Raw genomic sequence first — 13,306 nt, 5'->3', positions numbered from 1 at the left:
AGCAGGATATGTGTCTGTGGTTTTAGTCTACCAATATTTCTTAAAGTCCAAATATGAGTTGGTGTTTTAATCCTTTTTAATCTTAAATTGGACATTTAACATGAGTAGAAGATGCATAGAAGGTGATTTATTTTTAAACCTGTCCATTCTATTAGCACTTCACCAGGAGCACTGTCTCACACGACAACATTTTAGATTTTCTAGATGTTATTTATATTTCAGCATTTGGATTTCCTAAATCCAAAAGCTTAAAAAAATTACTTTGAAGGAGAAAATTTTGATTCAAAAATAGTTTCTAGTTGTTTGGGGTTTTTTTCAAAGCAGGTGCTGAATTTTATTTATTTTGACATAAGAACCACTTTTTTCAAGAAAGTGAATTACATTTACCAACTAAGATGATTGTTGTAAAATTGCTTTTTTGATAGGAAAACAGCTTAAACATGGTGTTTTTTGGGGTTTTTTTAATTGCATTTAGAAGTGTGAGATAATAGGAAAGTTACAGGAGAGAGTATGTGCTGGAATACATCCATTGGTGGCTTTTTTCCAGTTATTGAGGATCTGATGCAGAAGAATAAATTAAATATTTTGGCAAGGATATTTCTAACTCTGTTCTCAGTTGTCAGCTTAGTATGTGCATGATGTAGAGAAGGATTCTTTGAAAGGAGAGTGCTCAGTGTAATACCTCAACCAGTAATCCTCTCCAATACACGGTTACAAAGCAGCAGCAGTGTTTTTTGTTAATATGCTAGTAACAGTGCTTAATAAATATAGCAGCTGGAGAGGGCTGAGGAATCTCCTAACAAAGCTGTAGGAAAGAATTACATGAGCTTATAAATACTGGTCTGCAGCAGCTATGTTCATTTCTCCTGTGGCATGCACAGTAAGCTTTGTCCTTGTGCTGCAGAGTGTCTCAAATGTGATTGTATGCTGGCAGAAGAGGCCAGTAGCCTTTTGTAACCTGACTGTGCGATACTGAAAATACACAGTCCCCCCATCCCAAATTAGAGGTCTAGTAATTGCTCTGTAAAATACTTTTTAAAATTTATTTTACTTTTTTAGAGTCCCTCTGATGGTTCAGCTGAATAGTTTTCTACTCTTTTTTTGTTTCTTCTGTGTTTTAATGCTTTGCAGTACACTACATGAATTTCTCAGTACCGTGACAAACTTCCCACTTTACAATTTCAGTCTTACAGTGACACTGATGAGTGCTTCCAAAGCTGACATACTGGTTGCTCTTCAAATGTTGTGTGCAATTTTTCAATGATGTAAAACAGGTAAATAAGAAAAAAAAAAAAAAAAAGGATTGTTTCTGCAAATGAGATAGTGTATGTCTAGGACTGTATCACTTAGATTCTATTTCTAAAAGATACATTATAACTTCACAGGACAGAAGATTACTACTAATGAGATTCTAATGTTGGTAATATCTGTTTCTAGAAGACCAGGCTGTCAGTGATATTACATTAGAAGTTTAGCAGGTCTCTATTTCTAGTCCTCATTTAGATTAAAAAGTACAAGTGCCAGAGAATCTGGACTTGCTTTTTCTCCTGTTGAATTAACAGGGGTTCAGCTCCAGAATTCTCTGGGTTTGTTATCAGGCTTTATATAAAAGTATGTATAGAATAATGAGAACTGTCAAAATCTAATCTTAGAAAATAAATCCAGTATTTTCCTTTTCTGGGGAGAAAAGACGATCATGTTTAAAAAATGTCTCGGACCTGTTTGTGATGGGAGGAGCTCTTGTTCTAGAATCGGCAGCTCTTTTGCACTGGCTAGAGAGAGAAGGCTATGGACCGCTAGGGATGACTGGAATATCCATGGGAGGACATGTAAGCTTTTATATTTCCTGTTCAGTAATTTTTGTTTTAACTTCTCATTTGATCATTTAGCATACGGAAATAATTTATTTTATAGTGTTCCTCTCAGAAGTACTTTAAAATAAACATTTAAGAGTCATGAGAAACAAATTGTTGGCAATTCTCACGTTCTGTGGTGCTGAATTAGTATAATCCTCAGTGAGTACTGAGAAATCATAGAGCCTTTTGTCAGCCTTGACAGGCTTAATAAGAATATAAGCTTCTCACATAGTTATGTTTTTTTCCACAAGAAGCGGGGATAGAAATGTTGTCTGAAAGAACGTCTGTACTGATAAATTGCTAGTTCTCACTCTTTTCCTCTGTTCTTCTTGCTTAAACTTTTGTGTTTGAATGCATTGGTTGAAATGTCTCCTCTTTGTAGGCATGTTGTAATTGAGGTGACTTTTGGTATCAGTTCTGTTCTCAACTCATCTTTTTTATCTCTATCATTGGTATTGATTAGAGAAGATTTCTGTGGTGAGGTGGGTAACATTTTGTGTATGACACTGTGCATATTCAAACTAAACAAGCAGTGTATTAGTAAGATGCTTGAAAGGCTGATACACAGTTAAAATATTACTACTTGTGTCTCTACAGGTAATCGTTGGTCTCTGAGACATAGGTACAAAGCTTATTAAAACAACATACCTCTGTTTTGCTGATCCTTGTTTGTTTGTTGTGAGGAGCTAAATAAATAATGTTGGTAATAGTAGTGTCTACTGAAAGGGAAACCATTTTCCCCAAAAGCACAATTTTACAACTCTAAATGTTGTAAATGTACAAAGCAGCTTTGATTTACATAAATATCACCCTGCTGAAACAACAACTTTTGTGTTAAACATGCCCTCCCTTTCTTATTTGTAAGTTGGATTGGAATTCTCAAACTGATACATGCACCACGAACTTGTGCAGGACACTTCAAATGCTGTGTGGAAATGCTATGGGAATAACTGAGTACTGTATCCTATGGCAATGGTCATATACAGCATGGGTATAGAAGGAGGCAAAACATGAGAGAGTGGGTTTGGAAACTCCTTTGAAATTTTTTTTCGTAGTCCAGGAAGGTATATTTTTGGCTAGTCCTGACTTACTTATAGGACTTCTGGTACAATTTAAAACCAAGGAAGTAAATCATATTTGATGTTGATCATCTGTCGAATGTGTTTTACAACAGAAGGTAGGTGCATTAATTCAGTTCTTACTGATGGGGAGAGCTGGAACTAAGAAGAAAGAAGTCGGACTTTCTGGTTCAGAACATAGATTTGTGGTGTTCTTGTAACTTTTTATTAATAAAAATAGTTAGAATAGAATTATAGTTCAGTTGTATAAATCCATTTATTAGAACATCTGGCACAGACATGGGGTATTTTCTATTAAGGGGTTTACACTGTTGTTCAGTTTAGAGAAATAAAATAAAACTTGTCAAGAACATACCCTGTAGGAAACTTCTCTTCGGTGAGCTTCTTTGCTTTGTTTTTTTTTTTTTTTTCTGGGATAAATAGAATATTCACAAAAATGTGTTCCGAGAACTGATGTAATAATTTAAACTTTAAAGGACAGAAAAAGTGTCCATTTGATGTGCTGAATTACTTCTCCTCCACATTTTTCCAGTACACAATTTTAAGTAGTAGTTCTCGCAGATTGCCTTCAGTTTGCCTTGAGATAAACTTGCAGGAGCTTGATGAAAAGGCTTTATCGACGTTTTTCATGGTTTTAAACAACTGAAAGTTCAGAATAAATGTTACACTGGGAATTCTTATAGAAAAAACTGTTCAGCCTTGAAATGAGTCCTATTCAGAGCAATATTTATTGTCAGGGAAATCACTGAAGAATAGGCTGTGTCTTCTAAATAGGTGAAAGTGTATGTAACTGCCACAGTCCTTAACTGCTGTGGCACTGTATATTTGTTTGATACTGTATAAACAACAAATTGAAGGTGAGAGAGTACTTTTTACCATATTGTGAATTCAATATTAAAAGATGTAATAAGTGCCTTTGATTCTAGATGGCTTCTCTGGCAGTGACAAACTGGCCTAAACCATTGCCATTGATTCCGTGTCTTTCCTGGTCAACAGCTTCTGCAGTCTTTACTACGGTAATTAATATATATTTTTGTTAATACACTAGAATGTAATCAGATACTTAAGTTAAAAGATTTGGGTTGGCCATGTTTACCTTTTCAGTCAGGGCATTTTGTCACCCTTCGACCTCTATTAGTGACTAGTGGCAAAACCCACCCTTCCTGCTCAGAATATACAGCAACTAGTAAGGAAGGTTGCTTAGAGCTACTTCAGTGGGTCATGTAGCAGATTAGGGGCTGGGGCTGGTTTGTAGGATGATGGTTAGAGACCTGGTCTGAACATGGGAAGGTGAGGAAACAAGCTGTGAAAACATGTTTCCTTCTGCTCAAAGCCTGGCTTAAATAGTTGGGTAATAAAGCTGCTACTACCATGAGGGGTACCTGTTTTCACTACTGCTGCTGGGGTAGGTGAATGAATAGACTGGCTTTGACACCCATCATTGGTTTAGCCCTGTCTAGATGTGTGTAAACCCGAAGTGGGACTGGTTTTTGCCTTTTTTTCCCTTTCCTTTTCTTGTTTGTTTTTTTAAAGGGAGGCGGGTTTCCATGTCCTATGTTATAATATATGCTTATGCTTTGATGACAATAATTCTAAGAGTTACCAGGAAACTTGGGCAGAATTTCACTGGAAAAATCACAGAGAAGAACAGATCGATTTTCTCTGCATATCATTATTTTAGAGTGATCTTTGGGTTTTACTTGTGTACTGGATGCTTGTGTTTATAATCTCAGGGTGTGTTGAGCAAGGCAGTGAACTGGAGAGAGCTAGAGAAACAGTATTTTACACAAACAGTTTATGAAGAAGAAATCATTCAAATGCTTGAATACTGTGGAGTAAGTATAGTTTCTTTTCCCTATTTACTAATATTTACATGTGCAAATCTAACAAATAATGTAACTGCTTTTTACTTCCAGTAAAAGTAGCCAATTGTGAGCTAAAACATGTTTGCCTGTTGTTTCCTTATATGCTTTTGATTAAATTTAATCTTTTGAAGGAAAACCTTCTGAAAAACAGAAGCTAGTATTTTGGTTGTATAATGTGTGTTAAGTATAGCCCTTGCCGCAAGTTTTTTCCATGACCACACTTAGTGTAATTTGCAACATAAAATTAATTTAATCCAAATATTAAAACTGTAGATAATATTTCCCAGTGACTGGCTTTATAGTCTGGAAAACCAATAGCCTGGCGTGTAAATATAAAAACGTGTTTTATTGCCCTTTGAAGCAATTGCTTCCACATATTCAATGCTGTAGAATATTTTTAATATGTAGCAACATTAAGTTACTTTTCTAGTTTGTTCAGAGTGCTAGGTCTCTCTATTTCTGTTTCTGTGTGTGATGCTAGCCTTCCCTCAGCTTTAGACTTTTATTGCACAGGCAATTGGGAAAAACATGAGGTAGAGCTTTCATCATTAGCTTCCTGTTTTTTACAAGAAGCTAATTACAAAGGACAATAAATATAATTTATTGTCGCCTTTTTTTTACCCCCTCTTTCTTTTTGACTAGGGTTGAAAGACTCTTCCCAAGAGGAATTTTGTTGCCTCACCGCTCTTTTAAATTGGAGTGGTAACTTCTTGAAAATTGCTTATACATTGCAACACTGTCTTCTAGACAATTCTGATAAATAACTTTTTTCCTAAGATTCTTTGCTTTGTGACGGTCCTTTTTAAAATATTTTTATGACAGGAGAAGAGGGGCTGGAGTGGAGATAGTTAGTTACTCAGGCACTTGCCATTTTTAAGTAAAATATACTCCAGGAATACTGGAGCAGACAAAATGAAGAAACATTTCAAGATGTTCCAGCTTGTGTCTTCCTAGTATTTAGAGAGAGTAGATTTTTCAGTCCTAGACCTAACATGAGACCTGTTCACATATGTTTATTGCCCAGAAATTTAAGCTTAAATGACTGCAATTATAAATTAAGAGTTTAATATAGAACTAAAAACAAATGTTTGTATCATAAGCTACTATATACAAGTACTTCCTGCCTTTTTAAGCTGACAGAAAGGAAATTATCAAGAGGTTAATGATGATCAGGATTTAACTGAGTGACGTGAGGGCTGAAAATAACAAGTACTGTGAGCAGTCCTGTTTTGTATGGGGTTTTTTTTTCCTTTTTTTTAAATATTGAGTTGATCTTAAAAATAAGGTAAACCAGCTGGTTTAAAGGAGAAACCCTTAATAAATGAGCTGTTGTCTTTGTTTAGACGGATTCTTTCAAGATGGGACAAGACTTTGTTAAAAACTTCCCGGACAGTGTGGACAGTCTGGAGGATGTGGACATGACTTCTGGAATGTTCGACCTTGATTCCTCAGACAAGACTGTATCTAAAGAAGCTGTGCACAGCTTTACCACAAATAAAAGTACTCTAAGTGCCTCATCAGAAAGACTTTTAATACAAGATGCTCCTAAAATGCAGTGCATAAATCAAACATTTTCAACCAGTAGCAATAGCAATAAAAACTTCACCAGCCCACAGGGACTCAGGATAAAAAAGAGTGACACTTTACAGAGAGAATCCTTAAGATTCATGAAAGGAGTAATGGATGAATGTACCCATGTAGCTAACTTCTCAGGTATGTATTTCTTTGTTTTAATGTGCAGTTTCAAAAACTGAATAAAATACGAAGGAAGGAAAGGTATTTTCTTCATTCTCCATTGTGTAAACCTGCTGGCACCTTAGCTGAAATACGAAAATATCTTGAGTGTTATTCAGTAGCATCTATTTACCACTCCATTTCCTAATTGGTTTTGTTTTTTCTTAATGGCCAACTAACGATAAAGTGAGTTAAAAATTTGCCTTTTAGTATCTTTTTGCAATTTTTTTCTCTGCCTTGCTGTGGCTATTTTCAGTTAGTGCAAATCCGTATTATTTAAAAGTACAAAACATCTGTGTGATGTGATAATATCTAGATCTAATTAATCTGCTAATAAGGTTTTTCAAGCAGATTCCAGTAAATGGTTCAACTGTGCACATACCCACTGAGGATTCTCAGCATGTCCTAGAACATACTTTGACTTCAGACTGGTTTCTGACAGTTGTCTTTGAATGTCAAAACATTCTTGATGCTGAGAACCTCTGTCATTTTTTAATTCTGGCATTCAGTACTCTACTGGTAAATGTTTAAAAAAAAAAAATCCAAGGATTTCTACAGTAGTGTAGATTTCTTGACTTGGACAATGTCCCAGATCACTGCTAGCCAGGGATGTTTTGTGGTGAATACCAGTGAAGTGCTTTCCTTAAAGCTTTAAAAGTTATTTCAGTAGACAGAAAAAAACCTGTAAACTTCATTCTAAGTACAGACATTCTTGTTTATCTAGACACTTACCCAGGTATCACTTAGCTAAAGCATAGACCTTTCTTGAAACTTAAGAGGGCCTGTGAACCTGATGCACTCGTCAAAGTGATGTATTCCTCTGTGTCAGTTGTCTCCCAGGTCTTTTCCTGCTTGGAAGACATTGCATCCCCTGCCAGGTTATTTATCCTTGAAGTGTCTGGAGAGGAGCTTCAGAAAATCTGCCTAACATTCAGATTTCATGGAAAATTGAATGGAAGACCAGAATCTATCTTAGCATTATATATCCTCTATACATGATCTAGTATATGCGAAAGGATGGAGTCTAAATTATTTGTGACACCTCATTGTCAAACATCTTGGCTGGTTACTCTTTACCATACCACATATACTCTTTGTGAAGAGAAAACTGGTCTGTGTTCAACATCATTTTGGTGTTATTTTACTCAACATCATTCTGATGTTACTCCTTTTAGTAACCTGATTGGTGCAATTCTGGTTATGAGTAATAAATATGTATGTATAAAACAATATGATGGGATTTTCATGTAACTAAAACATGTAGGAAACAGAAAGGAAAGTGAACATATACTGCACTTTGTCTGACCTCTCATATGAAAAGTTGTCTTTTTTCGTCTCCTTGAGGAAAAAGAATTATACAAAGCTTCTGCTCTGTTGAATTTCAGATGCCTCCTAGTTCTTTTTGCTGAAAAAAGTAGATCTCAGAGAACCAAGCTGAATGCTATAGTTTTGTTGATAAGAGGAAAGACAGTTGTCCTATCATTCCTCAAAGACTTGTAAAGTTTTCTGCTTTAAGGGGGGGAAGGGAATTGGTTAGTTTGTTTTTCTACTGATGGCCTCACTACTGTAATGTCAAAAATCAGATAAATTCTGCTGGAGACTTTAGAAAATATAATTTTATTAAAGCTTAGAATAATTTTATTTTTTTAGAAATAGTATTTTTACAACAGAAATCTCAGCTGACGTTTTCTATTTCTTACCTTAGATGAATGAAATTTTAATTTGTTTTTCTCTAGTTCCAGTTGACCCAAGTTTAATCATAGTTGTACAAGCTAAGGAGGATGCATATATTCCTCGAACTGGGGTGCGCAGTCTTCAAGAAATCTGGCCTGGATGTGAAATTAGGTATCTGGATGGGGGTCATGTCAGTGCCTATCTCTTCAAACAAGGACTCTTTAGGTAAGCGAAACAGGAAAGTTTAAAAATAGTTGAGAGCTTAAACCATAATTTTGAGACACATATTTTTTCTTGTAAAAGCTAGTTTATAATTTCTCTAGATCAAAAAATACCAAATACTGCTTTGAAGAACAAGTTATCGGATCTGAAATAACTTAAAGAGAATGTCAGCATTTCCAGTTTATGAGTGAGTGCAGATGAGGTGCAATATAGCTCAGATCGTTCAGTAAGCCAATGGCAAGAGAATGATCCTTCTCACTCTTGTCTTCCTATAAAAGCTTTTAGTTAGTTTGTTCATCGGTAACTGGAAAATAGGGGTTTTTTAAGCAGTGACTGCTTATGTTGTATTGTGCAGCTGTTGTCTTTTTGCAAATGTTGTCTTCTGGGAATTAAAAAAACCCACACAATTGAAGATGAGAATTAAAATATAAGCTTGACTGCAAATGAGTAGTACTTGCATGAATTCTTGCCCTAGTAATACTTGGCATTGACTTTCTGAAGATAGTTATATAAATGCAGTTCCTTAGTTTTAAAAAGTTAAGTACTTGTGCTGTTAATTTTAAAATATAAGGAGTTAGTAAGACTGTACATCCCATTTAGGAAGTCTAAGCAAAACCAAAAAGGCATAGCAACATACCAGGTCAAGATATGCTAACCACTAGCTTATTGTTATTTAAAACTTCAGCCTTATTTTATGACAGTTTCTCAAAAATTATAAATTATGCATGTCTCTGACCCATTTCCTCATGTGTTTAAGTAGAAAACTCCTAAAGCATTAACATTTGCAGTCATATTAAGGTTGGTAAACAGTCCCACTCATTCCTGAAACTTATAACTGGGTTGAAGTGAAAGATCCCAGAAGTAAGTGAAGGACAAAGACTACCTAATAGCACGATTTTATTAAACGCTGTTTTGAAATTGTGATGATAGCTTTGTAAGTATATCGGAATATGCTGCTTATGTCTTCCCTTTCCCAAATTACACAAATGATCTTTTTTCTTTCTTTTAGACAAGCGATTTATGATGCATTTGACCGCTTTCTTCAGAAATACGCAGTTTAAAAATCTTCATAATGTGTTCAAACTGATCTCATTTGTACTTCTGCTTACTGGAACTCGTATTTGGAAAAGAAGCCTCTTGCAACGTTGAGTCACTGACTTTGACTGTTGTAGGTAACAGTTATCAAAAATGGTAAAGTACCAGCATTACTTGCATTTCAACCAAATGCTATTCTGACACACTTTCTTCGGCTTTACCTGTGGAAAAAAAAGTGGCAGCATTTATTAGTGCATGAATGGTTCAGGTACTTCATGCTTAATTGCATTGTGTATTCCTTTAATGCTGAATAAATTCTGAATTATGTATCAGTTGAAAACAGACCAATCTAAATATTGAAGGAATGTAAAATTTGCTGTAGGGCTAAGATGCTCTTCTTGCATTCAGTGTATTTCTGGTTTCTTCCAGGTACCTTGGTTTCCTCTTGCTTCCTTGTCCCCTTGCTCTTCCTCTTGTGTTGTACTATGGCTTTGCCAGCTGTGGGCCTCTTGTGTTTGTCACTGATTTTCTCTATTATGAATTGAAAATGAGCTAGAATAGAAGGGGCAGCATCAAATCTAGCAAAAAGAGACTTTCAAAATTCAATGAAGTGAAAGACACATTTTCAGTCAGCGTGCCCATGAGATTTTTCTGCCACTGAATTAAACTGTGCCCTTCCAAAAGAATCATGTAGCAATTTGTTGATTAGTTTCACAAAACTAGAATAAGTGAAAATGGACTGTCTAGTAAGTAAGTGTTTACATGCATTTAGTTGAATAACATAAACTTTTTCTTCTAGATCGTGTTTTTTAGAATACTAGAGGAAATAAATATGTAACCATTTGTCTTTAGAAGCAGTGGCACAAAGAGTCTGTTCTAAGCGGTTAAATCAACAGCAGATTATATGGTGCTATAAAGACCTGTTGGAAATATTTCAGCAGAGGTCTTTTTCAAAGTGCGCTCAGCACTGATATGCAAAATACAGTTTTGCTGTATAATATTAAAAACGTATATGAGACTAGGGGTTATCAAACCAGTTAGGTTAGCTCCTTATTTTTCAACCCTGTTTTTTTAATTGGATGGAAAATTAAAAAAAAAAAAAATCAAGATTATGAATGCATTTAAGAAAATCCAAAGTCTGTTGTTTCCTCTTTTGGGATCAAAAATGCCAACAAATTACAGTAAAATAAAAGGTTGTCATGCATCAGCTGTATATGGTATCTGTCTACATCTTATTTTGTGGGCTAGTTTGCAGAGAAGTTGAAACCTTAAACACTGCAATATTAATTTTAGTCCAGTAATGACTGGAGCTACATAGAAACAAACATAAAAATCCAGACATTTCTCGGGACATGTGACTTCTACACCTTTCAAATCTAGCACTTCATTGAACTCCGTGGTTAGCGGACGAAGCTCAGTTTATATATTCTCTTAAATTTTAGTTTGGCAGACAGGGCTGGTACCTGGGAAGATATCATGGTTCACTTGCAAATCGAATAAGTTCAGGTAAAACTGAAATGCAACAATTTGTAATAACACAAATTATTTAACATAAAGATTTACTGAAAATGCAAAAGAAGTTATATTCTGTTGGAAGTTAAATTGCTTATATCAAGTGTTTTTTCATCATTTCTTCTGAGAGTATTGGTTTTATATATATTGTGAGCAAGCGTGAAGTGACTAGCACATTTAAATATAGTAAAACACTGAATGTTGGAAGGTTTGAAATCATAAGTAAGCTTACAAATTCAAAATTGAAGGCTTGAATACTATACTAAAAGATTGATGGGTTTAAGTTTTACGAGCTCATTCATCAACTAAGAGTGTTTTACAAGACCATTGTCTGCTGTTCACCAACCTTTTTATATCTCATATTTTAAATGTATTTGTGTGCTTTATGTCCTGTTTCTGTTGCAGCTATGAGAAAGGGAGATAACTGGTGGCAAGGGGAAGGGCTTGAATAAATGGAAGAGAGAAAAGACAGATTTTGTAAGGTGGGGAGTGAGCAGGAAAAAAAAAAATCAACTTCTCCACACTACAAAGTATAACATGCCAAAGTAAATATTTTCAAAGCGCACAATAGTAGGAATAACACAACTGATGGGAACTTGACATCCTGAGGTTAGTGTTCTGGTGATAATTACTAACAAGGTTTAATTTGCCAAAAGGGTGTACTGTTCACAGCAGCAGATTTATGCTAATGTAACTCCTGTTTCTGAGAGTGTCTTTTGGGATAAGTGGTGAAAGATTAGTCTTTGACAAGAATGACAAATCACACTTTGCTGTGTAACTAAAGTAATGTTGCCAAATATGAAAGTCCAGTAAGAAGCATTTAAGAAATTTCTCAGGTTAGAATAACAAAAAGGTCTATTTCTGCCAGTTAGAAGACATGGGAATCTATTAGCTGGTCTGTGAAGGGGGGAATCTTGCTGTGTAAATGTTTTTAACTTTTGGAAAATTGACTTTTTAAACCAAATTTTAAGATAAATCCTAAGAAAGCATTATTAATAATCCATTTTGCTGTTAAATTATAATATGATTTAAATCCAGCAATTGCATGAGAAAAATATTGGAATAAGGTTCCTGCACTAAATCCAAATAGCAGGTAAGCCATTCTGTATGTCTTAAATTTATTGTAAAACTGACCTTGATAATTTTTTGGTTTTAATGTTTTTCAATAAAAATTCTAAAAAACCCCAACCTATTAGGTGTGAGGTTTTTTTCTTTTTCATTAACAGGAATCTCGCTGTGATCCTGTAACCCTTTTTATTCCTATTAGTACTGTAGCACAAGAGGAGTCATTAGTCTACAGCACAAGATAAAAGCTTCACATAACAGTGATATTTCTTTTCGTGTTTTTCTACATGCAGTACCTAGTAAAGAAAATAAGCTTGTATCATCTAATTGAGATACCGTTGTGATTCCAGTTTTCTATTTTTCTCTTCAGTGGCTTCATTGTGCTAGAATTTCCCAGACTTATTTAAAATTCCTTCTGCTTTTAAAAGGGTCCAAAATCTGTACAACTTCCTCCTGCTTGCTGCTTTGCTGCTGTGTTTCAAGCAAGGGTGTGTCTTACCTTAATAAACTCAGAGCGTGTAGTAGGACTGTTCAGCAGTAATTGAAAAAATCACCCGTGCTGTTGATGGTTGCTCTTGCAAGGTGGGAAGGTGGTGGTAGGGGTTTGAAGTGCTGCTGCTGGGAGAAGAAGAGGCCATTTCATCGTCTGCAGCAGTCTGTCATACGCATGGGAATATCACATGCTAGCTGAAAGGCTGCATTGAACAGAGAGCTGTAGATGTTACTGGCAGGTGTATCTTTGAGTCATGGTGATGTTTATATGCCAAAAAAAAAAAAAAAGACAAGTCTTGAAAAACCATTGTGGCTTACTCTGGGCAATTGGAGCAGTCATTCTGACTGAAGCCTGCCAGTTGCACACAGTAACTAAGATGCAATCAGTTTTTGTTCTGGTGCTCAAGTTACGCTGTCTGAAAAGTGGAGGCCGCAGTAAAACACCTCTGCATAGTAATACTATGACTGACAAAACATGAATAGGACAAACGGAGCGGGTGGTGCGTTTTGTTTACATTGGGAAGGAAAGGCTCAGGACAGAGTGAGATGTTAGGTCTGGTGTGTTATCCGTGAGTAACCCAGGTGGGTTTTTTTAGTGATTTGCTTACACATTTCTCTCCTGGCACCTAAGTGCTGATCACCATCTAGAACAGAACACATAGAATTGTCAAATGGAGCTTTTTGCAATTTTTTTTTTTCCCCTCAAGTCTGAAAAACACCCCCCTCAAAAGTGAGCTCTCAGCAATTTTTTTTAGCAAAGCTAGATCACTTA

At 35.5% G+C, this 13,306-nt stretch overlaps 1 protein-coding gene across 1 annotated transcript in view; it reads left to right on the top strand.

Annotated features, from left to right (window-relative positions):
- The window catches only part of LOC104624807 (chromosome unknown open reading frame, human C4orf29), a 17,848-nt gene extending 7,997 nt beyond the window's left edge, over positions 1 to 9,851 (top strand). The window contains exons 7-12 of the mRNA XM_010292267.1: positions 1,691 to 1,829; positions 3,862 to 3,951; positions 4,669 to 4,770; positions 6,144 to 6,513; positions 8,271 to 8,433; positions 9,440 to 9,851. Coding sequence (XP_010290569.1) covers positions 1,691 to 1,829; positions 3,862 to 3,951; positions 4,669 to 4,770; positions 6,144 to 6,513; positions 8,271 to 8,433; positions 9,440 to 9,491 — 916 coding nt within the window. The 3' untranslated portion in view covers positions 9,492 to 9,851. The remainder of the gene's footprint in view (positions 1 to 1,690; positions 1,830 to 3,861; positions 3,952 to 4,668; positions 4,771 to 6,143; positions 6,514 to 8,270; positions 8,434 to 9,439) is intronic.
- The last annotated feature ends 3,455 nt before the right edge of the window (positions 9,852 to 13,306 follow it).

Source organism: Phaethon lepturus, unplaced genomic scaffold (assembly GCF_000687285.1).
Source record: "Phaethon lepturus isolate BGI_N335 unplaced genomic scaffold, ASM68728v1 scaffold20058, whole genome shotgun sequence".
NCBI classification, from domain to species: Eukaryota; Metazoa; Chordata; class Aves; order Phaethontiformes; family Phaethontidae; genus Phaethon; species Phaethon lepturus.
The sequence above is the reverse complement of the archived record's forward strand: the minus strand, read 5'-3'. Positions and strand labels throughout refer to the sequence as shown.